General features: G+C 36.9%; 1 protein-coding gene across 6 annotated transcripts in view; it reads left to right on the top strand.

The window, feature by feature from the left end:
• The window catches only part of DACH2 (dachshund family transcription factor 2), a 244,614-nt gene that overhangs the window by 137,522 nt on the left and 86,309 nt on the right, over positions 1-20,783 (top strand). For all 6 annotated transcript variants that reach the window (XM_085544591.1, XM_015860389.3, XM_015860388.3 and 3 more), the window contains one exon: positions 17,111-17,242. In XM_085544591.1, the coding sequence (XP_085400717.1) occupies positions 17,111-17,242 (132 nt within the window). The remainder of the gene's footprint in view (positions 1-17,110; positions 17,243-20,783) is intronic.

The raw sequence follows: 20,783 nt of genomic DNA, 5'->3' as shown, positions 1-20,783 counted from the left end.
GTTCTCCTTTGCACTAACTGCTGAATCAGGCAAGTTAGTCCAGGAAGAAGAGTCATCATTAGAACATGTGAGGTGACAGTATTAGTATAGTTCTGGTATGTTTTAAGAACAAGAATCCTGTGTTAAGCCTACAGTTTCTGGCTAAACCAGAACAGCGTCTCAGCAGCACATCCAGCCCAGCTCAAACTCTTACCCACTAAAATGTCCCAGTGATTATTAATTTGTGCTGTTCTAAGTTAACCATTTTTTTCCAGTTCATGTTAAACTTTCTGCCTGTTGTTCCATATTCATTGAACTTTGTCTCCATGTTCAAATGCTTTCCACATTTCTTGTTGCCTTTTTCTCCTCACCCCACCCTGAACTGAGTGAGCAGGTAGCAGATGTACCTAGTGACCTGAAAGGTGAGGGTCCCTGACGTGCAGAAATTAGATCAGTAATTTTTGTTACAAGTGATGTGGAATAGAGCTGCAGGCAGCAGGGCAGGCATTGGGACTGGTGGTGGGAGGGAGGGAGGATTTCAAAGCTCTGTGTCCAGGGGAGAAATAGGTGATGCAGTTGATGATTTATATGCAGTTTAAACTCTTGTTTACAGTCATATATATATAACTTGTTAGCACATTTTTAGCAAGTCGGTTAGCAAGTCTGGCCTTTCAGACAAATTCCATTATGCTAATGTAATTAATATACATCCTAAAAAATGGGATTGCAGCAGTTTATTTCAAGATTGTGTACTTTGCTTTTTTAGACCTGTTTCCCATGCTGCCACTCAACACTTTATGGCTTGTGCTAAAAGAGCCTTCCTTCTTTTCTGCAGTTCTTTCTGGCACGGAAGGGCTTTCCTTTGCCTCATTGACTCTCCATCTCATTTAAAAATCTTTGCTGAAAATACATCTTTTTCCCCTTGCATGACCCTCATAATTTTTATCTCTCTGTGCTGTTATTTTAGTATGTAATTTTACTTTTAAACTAGCTGATGGACCTCCATTTGAGAAAGGGCAATCAATAAATTATGTGCTGATTGTGGATATTCTTCTTCATATTTTTGTATTTCATTGTCCAGACTGTAACAGTTGATATATATTTTTGTTGTACTTTTTCACCTACTTTAGGGTATCATTATTCTTGCCTTTTAATAATTGAAAGAAAATTCAATCTTTTTCCATCTATTTCGAGAGAACGAAGGAATGAATCTCCAGCTGCTAAATATCATTTATATCGGTTAATGGCCTTGCTGAGGAAACACAAGCTTGAGCAAACTTGACATGGGTTGAGCAAAGACAGTGAATTGGTTTCCTGAACAGTTTTTAGTACATGTCACTAAATCATCAGCTGGCAGTTTCTAGAGATAGTAAACTTCTACAAAAAGCTGGCCAAGAATTTCTGAAATGTTACGTTGTGAAAATAGAAACTATCTGTGGGGGAGCTTACATAGCAGCTTTAACAAGAAAGGTTTTTAAGACTGACTTTGGTGCTTTTCCCAAGGTTGGAAGGAGAGCTCTGCATCCTTTGGGATAGCTGTCGAGTAACCAGTATTTGAGTGTGCAGATCAGTGTGCGTTGGTTTGGCTTCTGGCCTGTGATAGCTTGTAGTTCAGTTTTGTAATTTCATTATCTGCTCATTAAATACTATATGTAGGTGAGGGGTTGGGGGGGAAGAGCAGGAAAGGGTATGGAAATTTTTGCCAATTTAGCCTAAAGTTTTTCTCATGTTACCAGTTGTAGTCTCTTAAAAAAGTTAATTAGAATATATGTGATGAGAAAAGTCTTCATCACTAATTCTTCTCATATTTTTTGATAATTAATGTAATATTTAACATCTGCTCATAGTGGCATCATCCACGTATCAGTATCTGTCCCAGCATTCAGGAATGCTTGGTGCTGGTTGGTCTTCATGCTGTCACTTGGGAACTAAATTGTAATATGTAAAAAAATAGAAGCATATTCTGAGGTCATCTCAATGCATGAATCCAATCTCGTAAAGATTTTCATTATGGTTTGAGGGATGAGATGTGCATCTTACTCATTTACTCATACAGATTCTAGTTGCTGACCCATTCATCAAATGCAGAAGTCCAGGCCAAGCAGAACGATCTTTCCAAGAAAGATAAAGAGCAGAAATTTCAAATGGAAGACATTCTTCTTTGTAGGGGCTCACCTCATCTGCCATCGCTTGTAATTGATACTATCTAGCTTGTCATGTGTCACTATATCTAAGCAATACATAGTATGAGAGCAGATGGAAAAAAAGAGGTAAATATAGCTTATAAAATAACATTAGGGGAATTCCATTTCTCCAGTGTTTCATGTGATGTTATGGGAATATTGGAGTATTGTTGGGAAGCCTTTCAATTATTTCAATCTGGCAATTTCTGAAAAGAAGAGGAGCAAGCAGTAAGACATTGGTGATGGAATGTCATTAGTCAGCCCAAAACGAAGTGAGAACACCTTGCAGTCTGAAAATGCCAGTTGTGTTTTATGCAAAGCTAGCAGCACAAATATACTTATTTTGTTTCTTAATGAATATCTTGTTGGCTTACGCTATGTCTGCACTATTGCAAATGAATGTGTTAATCTTCAACTGTTACAGCGCCAAGAAGTTTGAAGCTAGCACTGAATCTTGTAAATGCGAAACAGTAAGAATATGATGTATTTATAAATTCCTTAGCCAATTAAAAGGTCGGCTTTTACAGCCAGACAGATTATTTAATAACTATTAAATTTACTCACTAGCGAATTATATGGCTTTTGTATCCAGATCATCCCGAATCATGCTGGGTTATTTGGTAACAGTAGTCTATGCCCATCTGTTTTGGACAGAAATCTTTTACATGAAGGACCCCTTCTTCAAAAATCATTTTTCTGGTTAAAAAAATAAAAGTAAAATTTACCAAAGTGCATGAAAAGCGCTCTTAGGATTGGTCCCTCTGGTGGATCGCTAATAAAAATCTAGTAAGGAGTATCTGCAAAGTAAGCAGAGTACAGAGTGAGCTGCAGATAACGTGCAGGAGGGGTGCAGAATTCCTGAGCTCTGCTTCATTACTATTACTTTCTTTGTTAATGATTCCAAATTCCATTGCTGCTGTTCTGTTTGTTTATTCCTTTCTTGTTAAAGATGTTAACATGTGAGATCTTGATAAAACAGCATTTGTTTCTCTGTGGGAGAGTATGGGCAAGCAAGGAAAAAGGAATTAAATGTTTAAAATTACAGTAGTGTTGCTTGCTCATAGTTTAGTTTTAACTCCCCCGAAATCTCTTCAGATTGGTAAAACTAGTTTTCAGTCTCCTAAATTAGGTAGACAAAATATTTATTTTAATGTGTATTTTTATTATACTAGACAGCATTATTACTGCCATGGATTAAGGGCCTGTAATGTGACTTTAATATTGCTATTAGATGTTAATGTCTTAGGATAGCGCTCTGAAGATGAAATAGTTCTCATTTCACCATAATGAATGCTAATGTGTCAGGGGACAGTAGACATCTTTGCCTTCTGTTCAGTTTGGCCAAACAGGAAAGACAAGAATAGAAGACAACAATCACTCAGCTGTGATTGAATGCAACTGGAAGTTGTGACTGAAGCCTGCTGAAATCCAGTTGTACGGAACTCCCTCTCATTTTTCTGTTTTGACTAAACAAAATGAGAGCAGACAGTAAATTGCCCAGTATCCAAGACTTCTGGTGGGAATTATTCATAATAGATGGTTATTTCTGCAGTGGTGTACAATTCTACTTCATCTCATTATTGGTGATGTTACGCTCATCATATTATGAGCTCTTCAATAAAGGGCAAAGTAACTCATTGCCCATAGAGTTTTTTCTACGCTCACAACTTGAGAATAAATATTTCTGCCCAAGAGCAAAACCATTTATCTACTGGGCAAAATTAAAGCACCGCAACCTTCAGTAGATCTGGGAAACCATCACAGGTGTAATAGAAGAAAATCCAGTTTTGTTACCATGTGCTTAAGAATATGTGTTTGCACAGGGTTAAAATTGCCCAGGGTCCCTCTTTTTCCTAATTAAAGACTGGCATTTACTTAGGGAAACTGTTCACTCTGAATCCACAAGGGAGCACCTTAAATAACATATATAGTGAATAATAACAGACTGTTGCTGAAGTGGCTACAGTTCATGTTTTTAGAGTTTTCTAATGGTTTGCTTGTGGCAGCAGAAATTACTTAGGAACTTGGCACATATGCTGTGTCTCTCTTCCCTGACTTTGGCTTAAAGAATGTAATGGATATTAGCTAACAGAGTGCTCCTCCTCACTGCAGCTGCCTGACTGTCCTGATTTTAGAGGCTTGGGAACTCTGAGGCTACCAATCAGATCTGGTATCTGAAGAAGTGGCAAAAAGTTTGTGCGTACTCTTACTGCACCTGGGCCAGTACAGTGGCAAAATTCATTGCTTCTGTGGTATTTCATCACCACAGTTACCAGTGCCACTGGATCTGGAATGTCCTGCAGTGTTTGTCTATATCTAGACATGCATCTAATGGCTGTGACAGTGCATCTTTTCAGTGTTGTGGATTTTTTCCAGCATTAAGCAAGGTGCAACAGCATATGATCTTCTAGTTTATACATCATTTTGGAGAGAGAACTTCTGTTTTTATCATGAAGAGTTAACATTTTAACATTTTAAATTGTTTTGATCTATTGCATTACCTGGTACTTGTAAGAAGACTAGTGTTTACCTCACGCTTAAATGAAGCAGCAGCACGGTGAATCTCAGCCCTCACCTGTTCCTGCAGAGCCTGTGCACCCACACTGAGATTCATGGGCAGGGGAGCCCTGGGAGCACTGTGCTGCCTGCATGGCACAGGCACTGCTGGCAGTTCTCTTGTACTGCTGTGTGTGCTGCTGTTTTTCTTAGGAAAATTTTGACATTGAGAAAGAAAACAAAAGAAAACCTTGTTGTGATCATTGTCAGGCTCTGGTTGTTGTTTTTTAAAAGGTAAGTTATTGATGTCTTTGTAGCAGATGGTGTGATCCCATGATGCCTCTTACAAAATTTGATATATATGCTTGTATCTCAGTAGTTCAATATTCATAATATAAATCAGTCTTATGATATGTTCCAACAGGTAAGGCTGGGCCTTTTATATTGTTACTGAAGATGAAATTAATCTGCTTCTGTTTTACTTAGTTTTGGTTTTATATTCTTGTGCATTTTGTTTGATAGAAGTTCATTTTTTATTCTGCTTCTTAAATCAATTTTCTTGCACAGAACTAGACGCAGAAGATTATGAAGAGTTTATTTGCTTATTTTGTTATTCTAGAAGCAGGGTGTTTTGAAACTCAAGCCCAGCAGCAGAAGAGTTGGAAGGCTCAAGAGATAGCTTTGTTTACCGTACGTCTGAAACAATTAGTAATATTTAAACAGTTGGCTTAGTTCCAGTGTTATTTTCTATCATTGATCAAGTTCCTTAAAGGTCTTTTCCAACCTAAATCTAAATGGCTCTTGTGTCTCTGTATGTGTGGATGTAGCACATGGGGGCTTGTAGTGTTAGAGGTTGGTTGGACTTGGTAATCTTAAGGGTCTTTTCCAACCTAAGTGGTTCAGAGGCTTTTGTTTGGCTTTTTTTTTCTTCTCTCTCTCTTTTTTTTTTTTTTTTTCTTTCCAATTACTAGTCCTGCTGTAAGGCAGGGATTTTTATGCATCAGGTTTACAATAGTATAGATCAATACTGCATTGCATTTGAAGTTGGGTAGAACATGAATGATGAGGTTCCAGTTTGGCTGAAGGTGCAAGTCTTTCTGTGGCAGTAAACAGAAACGACAAGCGCTAAGAAATAAGAAAAGCTTCATTTGTGATGGATGGCAGGATCTTGCAAGTACGTTTAGTACTTGAAGGGAGGTGCATGCTTGTAATATTTGAGAATGACACAGTTAAAATATTGCTGGGTGCAGGTGTTCTGTGCCTGGGAGAGTTAGTTCCAAGTGCATTGGGCTTACTGGTCTGCAGAGCTATACAGTGTCCAGGTGGGTTCAGCAAATCATATGTATTGCCTCAGTAGCAGAAATATCTTAAAGCAAATAACATAAAAAGCATCTATGAACAGCGTCCTTTTAAAAAAAGATATTTCCCCTTTTTAAGAGATAGCGTAAAGAAGGAATGAGTTATTACTCCTTGCGGTTGAATCTGTGGCTTGGTGTTGGAAAGCAAATGGCTGTGGCTTCTTGTGTCTTTTTAAGTGTCTCTTGAAGGGGTACCATGATGAGTGCAGAAGGGGATTAGGGAATCACCTCTTCCTTCCCTGGATAACTTTTTGGGTTTGTGGTCAGATACCTTGCTTTTAATAATGACCATTTATTTTTCATATTTCTCAGCTCTGTGTCATTATTATAATATAGTAATAGAATATAGTAATACATAAATGAGATCAGGAAGTTATTTCTTTATAGTTCTTGAAGCCCAGTGTTTCTATGGTACAGATACAACATCTTTTGTTGTAGTATGTTTTATAGCATAAATCCTTAGTTCTTACCAAAATTCAGGGCTGATGCCTTTCATCTCATCACAGTTGTTCATCAAAGGGCTGTGCTGATGAAACTTCTTAGTAAGTTTTGACAGTGTAGCCTAAGTGGTTTATAGGTTTTTGCAGTGCTTCTCCTGGCTACTAATGACTAACAATAGAAGTAATTTAAGCATCTTGCTTTAATTAATGTTGTCCCATCTTTTTCCTTAATTAACCAAGTTGTCTTAAGCCAGGAAACAACATTATTACTGAAGAATTTGAAAGTAATGGTTTGTAATCCATTTCTCCCTTGCTAATATTTTATTTCCTAATTTTGACACCCACGGTATTTCTAGGATTATTATAACCTGTGGTATAATTTGGTAAATTGGTCTGATATTGGTTCATTGTCTGCAAACATAGGATTTGTTTTATTGAAGTAATTACTATATCTTTTTCTTAATAGTCTGCACTTTTCCCTTATATTTCTTACAAGGAACACCAGTGGCCTTTATTTAGTATCACTTTTGGATAAAAACTCTGAAATTTGTCTAGCAGGAAAATATAATCTTCAAATTGTTCATACATATCTAGCATAAGCAACAGTAACCAAGTTTGGTCTGAGTTGGTTCCAAGAAGGATGAAGTTTAGCCAAGGATTTAAGAAAGGAGAAGTTTTTCCAAATGCCGGTACATGTTAAAGGATTACTGATCTATTAAAACCTCAGGACTTCAACCAATTCATTTTAGTCATGATATTGCCTAAAGTTGAAGCATTTTATAAAAGCTAAACAATGCCAAATGCATTTGGCTGAGATCAAAAGCCAAATCTATTTGTTCTCTTTCATCTTCAGTGTTCCATTTCCTAGGAGTATGACCTTAGTCAAACATCTATTAAAGTTAGCTTTTGATCTTACTCCCTTTTTTAGAAAAAAGAAAAAAAGTCAATCTTTAAAATTTTCTTGCAGAGACAATCACACTATTGTGTTGTAATGTTCCAGTAGTGTGTGAGTAAATAGGATTCTCTGATGTATGTGATAGAACAGTGGCTAAATGGGACAATCATTTTTGTGTCAGAGACAAGAATCAAAAGGAAGCATTCTTCAGAAGCTGTTAACTGGAAAACCCCCCCCCAGGTCAGTGGAAGCATGTTAACTGGTCAGAGCTCTGCATTTTTTGGTCCTTTGATGAAAATGCCTTGTAATTTGATAACAGGTAGCTGTTCATTTGTAATACAATTTTCTCTTCGCCAGTCAAAGCCGCCTACTGATTAATCAGCAAAAAGGTTAATTTTCTTCTCAAGTATGAGAAATTTAGTGGCTTTTTGAAAGAAGTATTACATCCTTTATTTCCTCAAAAGAACTATTAAGATTATTATTATTATTATTTTGGTCATCTATAAGCTCCTACAGATAAGGATCTTAGAAAATAACTGTCTCAGTTCTCACCGTAGGTAAAGGGAATCTGTCTCAAATATATTCTGATTCCTAAATCTACGCAGAGTAATAAAATTACAGTTAAGGATTGTATTTACCAAACTGAGATGACTTGAGTAATGGCCACTTATTAGCTCATCTGCCATAACCATACTATTAAACCTGTCCTCAACAACACAGTTTCACAGTTTTGGAAATCTCAATTAAAGGATATAGTAGAGTAATACTGATGTGTATTGGAAAGCAGTGTCTATTGAAGAAATAAAATGTCTTCTTTTAATAAAATACTTCATTGACAGATAGGTCACATATTACATTTCTAAAGCCAGAGTATAGGAATATTACCTAGATATGTGTAAAATAATGTATGATAATCTCTCAATGTGAGAAAAAAAATGTCAAAGTTAACTCTTAGCTCTAAAAAGAGAGCTGCAAGGAGTACTGTATGAATACTGAGAAAAAGCTGAGTATTGCAAGGTACAATAATTGTAGAGGTAGCAATTGGAAGAGATGACACATCGGTTTACAGAAAAGCAAGATTAATAGGTATCTGCACTATTTTTCTCAATTGCAAAAAGTAATTTTCAATACATATTGGACATAATTTGTACTGGATATATTTTATTTTATAAAATAAATGTATTAAATTTGAGTTATAAAATATGAGACTCCATTTTAAGATCTGAGTATGCTTTGACTACTGAAATTGTTGAACAAAACTTAGAATGAAAACGCTTCTTGCCTTAGTTTTATGAGAAGTGAAATTGCTGTACTGATGCAAACTCGAGAGTAAAGACCACTAGAGTTTATCTGCAAAGATCTGCAAGGGCAAAGAGAATATTTGCATAATTTTAGATAGCTAAGTGTTTCAGTTCAGTGGCTAGATTATTCCTCTCCTTCTTGAGCTTCCATTTGGCTCAAAGGCTGCAAGTTAATTCAGCTTGACCAATGAGTGGAGACATATCCTTTAAGGTTTTGAAAATTGTGTAGTTCATCTTCTCTGTGTTATTTTTATTCACAAGGTGGAACAAGAAAATAAGCTTCCAGTCAGTTTCTCAGCTTTGAAAAATGTTCTTTACCTTTCATAGCATAAAATGGAAGTAGCTATTCTGGCATAACTTCATAAACCAAGAAGATATTAGCCCACTGGGACTAAATTATTTGTCTCCTCTGTTATTTCTGTAAGTAAATGTGCTTGAGAAAGCTTTAGCAAAACTGAAGGAACTTAAAACAGGAAGACCAGAACAGTCAGATGTTAAGAAAAGAAAGTTAAGGTACACACTCTTCTGTATTCACGTTCCGAACACTCTCTGGTTGTGTGATCAATAGTCATTAATTTATGCCCCGGAGGAAAATATTGCTCCTTGTGTTTCTTTACCTATGGTGCAAACCTAGCTAGAAGTTACACCTGGCGAGCTCCAGCCTGGGGCCTCCCTTTTTCCCTTTCCAGTGCTAGAAATTCAGACATCCATCACTTATTTGTAGGAGGTGCCCCAGCAGCAGCTCAGCTGCAATCTCAGGAAGCATTGAGCTGCGTTTGCTACTGGCCACCTTTGTTCTCATCTCATGTTGTGTGAATGCTTATGCTTATCACAGTATGACTGGTTGGATAATTGTATAAACACTGCTGAAATTCAAGTTAACTAATCTAAAATATCTCATTTTCTTAGGCAGAGATAGTAGTCGAAATGTTTATGCTGTAACACACTTCTGATGGAGACTCACCACAGAGGCCCATGTAGAATAATCACTGCTGATAGAAGGGGCTTTGTCACAAAGGCTGCCTCCCTGAGCACTGTGTGAAGCATGAAGTTGTAACTGATTGGAGTGGAGTTTTTGTTCTTAAGTGATGCTGCTTTCCAACTCATATCTTTGGAGAGCACGAGCTCCCTCTTTACATTGGTTAGTTTACTATGCTTAGTAAGCATAACGTTCTTGTGTACTTTATAAAATGGACACAGATTTCTCTGGTCTTGGAAAAAAATCATGTAGATGAGATTTAATATATAGGAGATTTTCTAGCAAGTTAACTCAGTGGAGGAACCTGCAATGAATGTTGCTGTATGAAGTGACACAAGTTGTCAGCCCAACTAAAGGTCTACCTCCATTAATTTTGGTAAGAAGAATCTAATCTTTGCAAACAATCTCATTGACTGAGACATTGACTTAGCCTTCCTTCTATATCTTGCCAGTGCCAACCATAGTGGAGTACATTTTATTATTGTGGTACTTTTAATTGTGTGTTTGCAAGCAGAATTTCTGTCATTGCTTGGCTTTGGCTTGTTGCAAATATCTGAGGAGAGGCTGAAATAATAGTTCTCCTCTGTAAGGCTTTGGCTTCTAGAAGGTTGCATCAGGGGCCTGTGCAGTGTGATCCTAAGAACCTGCTGGGTCCAGTGTCTCTGGTTGCAGTATTGGCCAGAGGAACATCTCAACAACCCTGCTTCTTAACAGCAATGCTGAGAAGAAAGGATCTTGACAGTAGATTGAGGTTTCATCTAAAATACTGCATGGAATTCAGTATTCACTTAAAATCCTTGAAATAACCAGGTTTTTAATCATGCTTTGAGACAGCCGGGACATGGCTGAGCTATGCCATCTGACTAAAAAAAAACCAAAATGTTTGTATGGTATTTTCCAGTCAGAAGTAGGAAGTAGCTTGAAATCACTCACAAAGATATCCTTATTCTCAGAAGGCCTTCCAGCTCAATTAATTTTACGATCTCTAGAGATCCATGCCAATTCCAGATAAGCTTTGAGACATTTTGGTGTTTAACTGAAGGGACCTCCAAAAACTTCGGCTGTTTCCCCATCATTATTGATTAGGAGAAGTGATTTAAATCCACGGAAACTGATTTGGTAGGAAAGGAATAAAGGTGAGGAAAAAACGAGTAACAGCTAATTCTCATTCTGGGCAGCAGTACGTGCTCCAGGACAGACTTCCATGATGACAGTGAATTTGCAGAATCTGTAACATTTCATGAATGTGAGGGCTACCACAGTGGGATTTATTTTTGTCAATTTTATTTTCTCCAGAACTCAAACTTTTACTACTACTTAGTTGAGGGTAACTGAGTCTTGTAATGTAAGACACATGCAGTTGAGTGCTGATGAAAAAGGCCTTGAAGGTGTTCATGCACACAGGGCCCTGTCAGTGTTCGCCAAGCTGTAGTGCTTTGAATTTGACCCAAGCTGATCCAACACTGCTCATCCAGGATAAGTCAAAAGGTGACTGTTTTGCACAGGCTGGATGCAGATGCGTGCCACCATCTTTATTGATATTCATACCAAAAAAAGACTGAAATTAGTGATGCATTCCTGCTGTATAGGTTGTGAGGCTGGTGTCTAACATTCATTTTCCTTTTTGAGGCAGATAATATCGCCTTCATACCCTTTCCTGTGGCCTCTCAATGTAGGACTTTAGAGTTAACTTTTCTCTTTTCTTTCAAATAAATTGTTTTTTGTGTTTTAACACATTTCTAGCTTACCTTTCCATTTTTCAACTCCTCAACTTAAATAATTATGATTTTAGTCTATGACAGCATTAAGAAAAGCATAATCTGATAGGTTGAGAATTTGGATCATTCTGAACATCAGTGTAATTTGTTTTGTCCTTCCTGAAATCTGGGTCCCAGTGCGTGATTTTTTCACTCTTTTTTTTCTGTATGAAAACACACATTTTTTCATTGTAGCATGAGAATTTTCATTTTATTCTGTAAAAGATATCTCACTAAAATTGCATTAAATGTGCACAGAAGAATATAGAAATTAAACGTATAAAGTGATTGTGAACTTTTCAGCAGTAATTCAATAGCTGATGTATCTACTCCACGTGTTCTTCCATCTTCTGAAACTTGTAGATCAAAAGTGGGGTGGTCAGTCAATCAAATATACAGAAGAAGGTAAAGGTCACAGTAGTGCAGAACACTAAAAGTATTACGCATAACAGTCTTGACAAATCATTCTCATGGCATAGATTGTAAAAAAGAGCAGAAAATGTCACGAAATTAATCAATTCTCATAAGGCACTGTAAGAATGAAGAAAAAAATGTAGCCCTCTCCATGTTCTTTGTAGATCTGATTTTTCTGTTTCCCTCCAACGGAATGAGCTGCAGTTTGGTTTATTGTGATACAGGCTACATGTTGAAATATGAAGTAAAATAGGCAGTATGTAGGTATTGCTGCATAGGAGCTTGAGTGTCAGTAGTTATGTTCATGTGGGTGTCATGTCATACTACACACAGGCATAGATTTGGGCATAACATCTGTGTATTCAATTTGAAGCTCAGACCTGTCTCCAGACTGCTCTAATGCCACAGTCTTCAATTTAGACATCGTATTCAAGGCTGGTTTACAAGACAGCCATGTTCATAGCAGGTTTTTACCTCCCGTGAAACAAGAATGATTCATTTCAACTACAGAGAAGCATTTATTTTCTAATGTAAGTGTTTGAATTAGTGAATTCATGGAAGCATTCTGAACATTTTAAGTACATTATATTATATAATTTTCCTATTGAACAAAGTGGGAAAGAAAGCGGGAAAGAAAGCTATCTTTTTCAGTCTTCAAAGGCATAATTTATTGGATGTTTCAAAATTGTTTTCACTGTTTGCAATATGGTATCTCACATTAACATTTCATACTACCAGATGTTTCATTATTCCTGTTTTAGCACATCATATTTGACCCATAGCAGCTTTGAATGCAAATAACAAACAAGCTGATGCACAATGCTTGACTGTTAGACTGAAGTAATATGGCAAGGCTGAACTGGGTTTCATTTTCCCTTTGAATATTATTAATTGCAATGTGTTGACTGTTAATTTAATTAAATGTTTTGTTTTAATATAAGACCATTCTTCAGTTCACTGACTCATCGTTACATTTAATTAATTGCAAACCTCAAGATTTGATTACTCATAGTTCTCCTTTAGTTAATTTACTTGTTCACAGTTTTGACAGAAAAGCTTTCAAACTAATATGAAGGAGGAGCACAGTCTAACTAATTAGGGAGCTGAAAAGTAAACCCAAAACCTTGTGGCCAGAACATACGATTAGCAGATACCAAGGGTTGTATTAAAATGCTTAGAATCCTTGGGTTTGCCATCAAGATCCAATTTCCAATAGCCAGACATCAGTTAAACATGAAGGACTCGCTTAAAAGAAAGATTCCGAGGTACATCAGTGCAGGAGTGTGACTGAGTTTCAGTTGCATGTCCTTGAAGGGTTATTTCAGGGCTAAATCTGTATGTTGTACTGCAGAGTTATGCAGACTTGTCAAAAGGAGAGTACACAGTGTCCTGACAAAACTGAAATTTCAGAATGAAGATTACTAATGGCAGTTGGCTGTTTTGCCATATGCACAATGCAGGTGTGCCTGAGCACACACCATCACAATCTGTTATGCACTTGCAATCAAGATTCATATCTAGGGAGCTGCCCCTGAGCACAGCTCTGAGGTGCCTGTGTGGTGGTGCTGCAGGTCCCACAAGGAGCCGCTGTCCCTCACCAGGGCAGGGTTTGGGGAGCAAAGTGCTGCGGCTGTGCTGACATTCAGGCTTTTCTTTGTTGTTAGCATTGCAGAATGCATCTATTTGGCAGTAAGTAGCACACAATTTATTTCCTGGATGCTTCGTGAGTGATCACAACAGGGAGAAGATTTCTAAAGAGAAATTTCAAGTGTAAAAGGGGAGAAAAAAGCTGAAAACTTTGAAGTGTGTAAACCAGCATGTCAGCTTTCCCTGTGATCCTTATTATTTGTTAAAAGTATAGAGATGTCCACATTGCAGCAGTTTCCAAGTCCATTTTTTCAGTGTGAGGCACTCTAAGTGTAGTTCTGCTGCTGCTAATTATGCATCCAGCAGGATGGAAATGATTCTTGCAGCTCTTTGTAGATCTTCAGATAAGCCTGTTGAAGAATAACCTTCCTTGCCACAGTGAACTGCAGCTAAGTCAGTTGCAGAAAGAATTTTTATTAATAGTTATATTAAATTGAAGTTTCAGTAACCCTTGCCTTGGCAGTTGTCTTAATTGGAGATGATGACAATGTTTGATTTGCTGCATGTTTGCTTCCATCCTTTCAGTCAGTACCATGCCGTTGCTACTGAAGCCATCTACTTTAGCCTCAGCTGTATTAGCTTTCAGAGCTGTTGAAGGATTATACAGTGTTTTTGAAGTACTTCATGTAGTACAGTGCTGGAGCTTTTACTGTAGCACAGTTAGAGCAGGGAGTAGTGGAGGCAGAAGAGCAGTATAAAAGAGCTTAGAAAGAGTACTGGCCATATCTGCTGTAATTGTGCCTGACCACTCAGCATCCTCAGGCTGTCATGCTGTATACATTAGGACTGTGCTGTACTCTTTAAACTTTTAATGCTGAAGTAGAGCGACTTTGGTGTGGCAGATGGCACAGCATAGATTTCTGGTACATCATTGTTTTTTGGCTTTTGTCCTCATGGCAGCTGTGTCTGGTTAGGGAGCTCACAAATGCCTGACAATAATTACTTTTAATTTCTGCAGGTGGCATTGTGGTGATTTTGGGACTGTTTATGCCTTTCTGTTTGTTCCTCAGTACCCCTTCTGTCTTTATTATGCTTCTGCTCAGAAGTATTTTTTATACAGGCCCCGGCCAACTTCTCATCTTAACTTTTTCATTGAAAATTTCATTAGTGGCCTAAATTCACTTTCTGTTGCCTGTTTCTGTGCTCTTGAATAGTTTATTTATTCATTTGTATATTTAAATAAAGTTTTGTAACCTGGAGTTTCAAGGACTGCATAAATACTGAGTGAAAATATTTACTGGGCTACTTGTTTATCCATATGTGTTTGGATACTCATAAGTGATAAAATATTGCATCAAAAAAACATGCGTTTAGTTCATTTTGGTAACCTTTAAAGGAAATGTGGGTTCCTTGCAATTGGGTTATCAAGCCAAAAGAGAGTGAGTACTGTTCTGATCGTGATTGGGTGATGGCTGGTACCTCAGTGCTTGGGACTGTTTGGGATGTGGAGCAAAAGTGCAAGTAGGAGCACAAATCATGCAGGTATCTGAGAAGCAGCAAATTCCTCAGAAGATTTGTGATGATGAGCTTGAACTTCCTGAAGACAATGGGAAGTCGCTCATAGAGCCATCCCGTTGCCTTTCACTTGGACAAGGTGGAAAAGTTTATAGACTTTCATCTTCTGAAAGTGCACGGACAGTTTCATCATTTAAGATGTATTATTTCTTTGATGGATTAAATGTGAGTGATGTCTGCCAGAGAATTTTAAAAGCAGAAGTTTAAACATCAGGGTTTGATTTTAACCTGATAAAAACCCTGTACCATTTGCAAAAAGGACTTCAAAGGGTGTTTGAAAAATTCTATTTTAAAATAAAAAATGAGCACTGTTATGGTATAGTGATCTTTTGCATGAAGTAAAAGCTGAAATGACCTGAGGGGGGAAATAGAAAAAGGGTGATGTTGTTTTCTGAACTCTACTTTTGTGTATTCATAGTTTGTGTATATTAAAAAATAAGATCAATATGTTTTTTCATGTAGCAGTGATAGAACAGTGCCCACTTAGTGTAGATGATGCTCATTAGATTTTGTGTCAGTGCTTCTGGATTATAGGACTGTGCAAATGTAGGTTGTTTTGGTGAGTACTGAGGGGCTTTTAGGTAGGGTGGGAGTAGCAGAACAGAACTGGTTGACTTCTTATTTCCGTCTCATAACCTATCATCTCCAACTTACTGCTTTTCATCAGGGATATCTTCACTTTAGTTAATAGGATTGCTGTAACCATGTGTGATGGTAATACATACACCTCCCCCACGCATTTGGAGTCCATTGATTGCTTGCTTACTTAACTCATATTAAAATAATGAGAACCTTTGTGAAGCCTGTTGGAGGAGCAGCACAGCTAATCTAAATGTCAAATTCATTGTAGCTTTTAAAAGAAAATATTTTCATTTATGGATGTGCAGCATTATGGGATATGAAAATTATTAGTTCACTTTAATCAGTGTCTAATGTCTCAGTAAGCAGTACTTCTCATGAAGAGCAGATTATTTAATTCTGCTCTGAATTATCATGCGCCACCAACCAAAAAAAAAAGTTGCTTTTGGTGAATGCAAGCCAGTGTTTTTGTGGAACTAAATTACAAGATAGCTGATGTGAAGCATTCAATGTGCTTTGTAGGAGATGACAAAAGCAGCTCAGAATTTACTGACAGGAAGACACTAAAACTGGTCTCACCCATAAGTGAATGAATCAACCATTATACCTGCAGGGATCTTTTTTGGTTGCTCGTCCTTATCTCCCCCTATTTCTTGCGTGATAGGAGAGATTTTCAGTTACATCTTAGCCAGAGTAGAATTAATTTCATGCTGTCCAGAAGAACATTTTATCTCATACTAGAAAAGTCAAAATTACAAATTACACTTGAAAAGTCAAAATTACACTTGAAAAGTGTACAGTCATGAAGAAACATATAGGGAAACTTTTAGCTTTTTTTCCCCTTTTTTAATAAGAAAAAACCGTAATGATGATGGTAGCCGGTAACCTGACCCTACTCCTTCACTCTTACTATTTTAAATTAATTCCATTTCAGTCACTTGAGAATCTCCTACCACTGCTCCTATTTATTCTGTAAGTTTGTAATGGTTCTAATATCTCATTAAAGTGAGATTGAATTTGCAGTTATATTGTACTTTTCTCGCATTTCCAGTGTAGTATTTTCCGGTAGTAATAATAATCGAATAAAAAGACTTCAGAAAAATAATATTTGATATATATCATAATAGTATCACATTTATTTTTTCCACTTTAGTTGGCTTCCGTCTGTTGAAATTAAGGAACACCGTATTTTATTACCGTACTTGGAAATTGTGTAGCAGCTAAGTCAAACAGAAAGAGATCAAAGTGACAAAGTGATCAAAGGGACAGGAAAGGATATTTAAAAGTATAATGAAAAGGAGTTACATGAAATAAACAATTTCTTACGCTGTACGTGTGCAAAAGGAACAAGAAACACAAACACTAGGAAATATATTCTTAGAATGCAGTACCAGAGTAACACAGAGGACCTGAGGATAATGTGCAGAATGACAGTAGGAATGGGTTAAGAATCTGTACTGAACTTATGTGACTTAGTTATTTTCACAGGAAGGAATTGTCCTTCATATTTTTCGGTCGTGTATTGTACCATATGATACTGCATGTTATTTATTTCTATTCTTTCCAGGTTTGACAGCAGCAGCCATGGCAGAGGCTATGAAGTTACAGAAGATGAAACTTATGGCAATGAATAGCCTCCATGGAAGTGGAAGTCAAAATGGAACAGAATCAGAAAATGAAGAACTTAATTCTAATGCAGGTAAGCCATGCTGTGCCCATGAGCTCTGAGGGAAAACCTGCTTTAAGCACTGGGAACAAAGTCAAAATCTATCTCAAATTCTCGTATTCTTTTGTTTTGTAAGCCTTCCTCTGCTTTTATTAAATGTTAAGTATTAAATAAAAATCACTGCACATGTTCCTCCAGTTTTCCTCCTAACAGCCATCTTCAGCAAAAGTATTGGTGAAGGATTGCTATGTAAAACTTCTCTAAAAATGTTGGTAGTAACAAAATATTTCTCTCTGGCACTAATATAGAGCTTTTCTGTAAACTGTGGAAAGTGTCCAAAGCATCAAGTTGTTGGAGCTCATTATGAGTCACCACAGTTCACTGGAGAAAGGTGAAGTAGGGAATGCTAAATTACCAGCTGTTTGGCTTCTTTGTGTTTTGTTCTTCCTTTGAATGGATGTTTGCAAACCACTGTTATGAAGGAGTCATGATAAACTTTTGTTACGGCCTACCTGATTGGAATAACGTTGAGAAGAAGGTGCCGATGCTAAACACACATTCATCTATGCTATTAACCATTAGTGTGGACTTGAACTGTGTTCTCTTAATCCCAGCTCCAGGAGAGTAAGGTTTAAAGCTTAAGAAAGAAATCAATCCTCTAACTAGAGTATCATCTTTATTTACTCTTATTTCCTTTCCAGGTGAATAGATTTTACTCGAAACAGTGTAGAGTACTTAGAATAAGGCAAACCCATTTTATATCAGGAAGCTGCTGTATATCTATTACAATAAAGGCAGGTTCACTTGAACTCAGTTTTTTTAACACAGACAATCCTAGCATACACTCTTAACATTTTGGAAGCTTGCACATCCTCTATTTTCATTATCAGTTCACTCACAAAAGAGGCATTTTCTGTTTTCTCATTGCTTTCAGATCTCCATTGCCATTCACACATATCTGACATCACATGTGTGTCTCTAAAGGCGAAGCCACTCTAACAGTTTGCTTGCTTGGATGGTGTATAGTGTATATGCATTGTGCTATCAAAATGGTAATTTATTAGACCAATAAAGCAGCAGCTGGGAGGTCTTAGACTCATTTTCTAAAGGAATAACTTTGAATTCATGACAAATTATGCACAAAGCAGTCTTTCCAAAAGTGATATTGCCTTTTGCTAATTTTGTGTACTCATCTGTATTGAAGAAATCTGGCTTCCAATTCATGCATTAAACCCTTCCCCAGCTTTCTGTTGTGTAGAACACATATTTCTTATTCACCTCTCAGACCCTAATCAATTAGTGCATATTGAATTAAAAAAATAAAAAACAACAGCACTGAAAAAGCATATTTAGTTTGTGTTCTTTGTAGTCTCTATGTAGTTCAGAGTGAATTACACAATTTTGCTGAATGCTAATGTGACACAAGATAGAATTCTTACAGAAGAGCAAGGAAGCTTCAGACTGAAAAGATGTGGGGCTACTATTAAGGTTTTAAAAAGCTGTAGTAGCAAAGCGTGCTAATTTGAACGTTCATGGTTTGCTGTGTTTTATGTTATGGCAAAATTTGTGTTTCTATGTGGAGAATCTGCAATACAGTAACAATATTATTTTAGGTGCCTCATTGACAAGTTTTATGGGGAATATCATACCAGCTTTTCTAAAATACATCAAGAGCATGCATATTACAATGAAGTTCCCCGCAGTTTAGCAATTCAATGAGTTACAGAACTGGCTCAATAGTAATTTAAGTATTTGGAAAAATTCCCACTGACTTTAGCTGAAGTTACAGTGGGGCCCAAGGATAAAGATGTGATATCAGTTACATAAAGATCTTTCCCCAATTCTTTGCCTTTTTCATTGTCACATGCAGTAGAATTACTAAGAACGTGTTTTGTGAATTGAGTGTCAACATTGCTTGCAGATGGAGAAATAAGACCTTAACGAAAAGGACTACTAATACATTAATAATCATACTTTTCCCTTTGTTGGTATCTACAATGCTAGCCAGAAGTAGGATTGTTTATAATGCACTGTTCCTCCTTTTCTTTGGAGGGTCTTTTTTTAAATTATAAAAAATCATTTCCATTAAGCAAATACAGCAGAATGTGTAAAACAAACAAACAAAAAAAAACCCCAAACCCAAACACAATTAATATACAATAATTTTATTAATTAAAATATTATTTAAACCCTCTCATTTCAGCTGAGGAATTATTAAATATTTGCTATAGAAAAGTCTTTGGGAAGGGATAGGGCCTAAGGAGAATCACCATTTTGTTTACAAGTTGGTGCACACTTTCAAACGTTGATTTCTTGTGAAGGGAACGCTGTAATTCTGCATGCAGGAAAGCTTTCCCAAATGTTATTTTTGCTCAAGACAGTTACAGTTTAAATGGCCATCAAAAGCAAAATGGGGATGCAAAATGAGAAACAAAATTGAATTTTGAATTTTTTTTTTACTAAGAAGAGGGAAAAAGAAACAGAGCAAAGGAGTCAGAAGCCTCATAAGTGAGTAAAACATTTTATTTTAGGAGAGAGACCTACAGATTCTTTGATTTGAGGTTGTGTTTAATAGCTTTTGTAATGGCTGCAACATGACTCTGCATCTAGATTTCAGCATGAATAACAACCTGTTCGTGTTTCATTTAGCTCCAAATGAGAAATTCTGTCTTTTATTGTTTTAGGAAATTAGTCTGTGTACTATTGCTCCTGGAACTTTATAATTAATCACTAAAGGTTATGGCTGTTGAGAGTTTGTGGGAAATAGATGTCTGAATGATTATAATTGTAGCTGTCAAATCAAAAATATAGTTGTACAGAGCAGAGGACCTTTTGTTTGCTTTGATTTTTTTATTTTCCTTTTTACTGTAACACAGACTTGGAGAGTTGCAAGTTTACTTTAGAAAAACAACTATAAAGATTTTTGTTTTATTACCTCGGAGTTGCATGTTGACTTCCTTCAGAGAGTATAAGATTTAAAACCACTAAGTATTTCACTTCAGAATGTGCGCCTGCCTCTTCTTTCCGTAGCCTCACACATGAGTGGAGTAGTGTCTTTTGTTGGTGTTTTGGATAAAAAATGTCATATGCCCTGAAACTTTACTGACTGACTTTTTCAGAAGTGAGCCATTATATGCAGGTCATTAGTGTAATAAAAAAGTGATGAGAACTTTTGTCATATCCATTTCAGTCCCCATCTGTATCTGTTGAAGGCAGAATGAAATCATTTTGGATGAGTTTCTTTAATAATGCCCAGAATGTCACTTAGGCAGTTTCACTGTCAGCGTATGCGCAGATGATGATGCAAACTTTGAAGATTTTCCATATATAAAGTCAGAATTCATGCCATCAGTTTACAATCTGAACTCTAACTCAGGTTATCAGGCTGTAATCCTTCAGCTGTTGCAGTGTCCTTGCGTAGACTGCAGGCGTGGAACTGAATATTAGAAGAGTGCCTATGCAAGTGTGCAGTAAATGTGCTGCTTTCTGGCTTTTAGTTAAGCTGAGATGTTTTTGCCATCAGGTCCTACCTCCTTCCTGCTATTGCAGTAATCTTAGTCATGGTGGAGGCTGG

This window comes from Coturnix japonica, chromosome 4 (genome assembly GCF_054131305.1).
Source record: "Coturnix japonica strain WE chromosome 4, WE-NBRP24, whole genome shotgun sequence".
Taxonomy (NCBI): domain Eukaryota; kingdom Metazoa; phylum Chordata; class Aves; order Galliformes; family Phasianidae; genus Coturnix; species Coturnix japonica.
The sequence above is the reverse complement of the archived record's forward strand: the minus strand, read 5'-3'. Positions and strand labels throughout refer to the sequence as shown.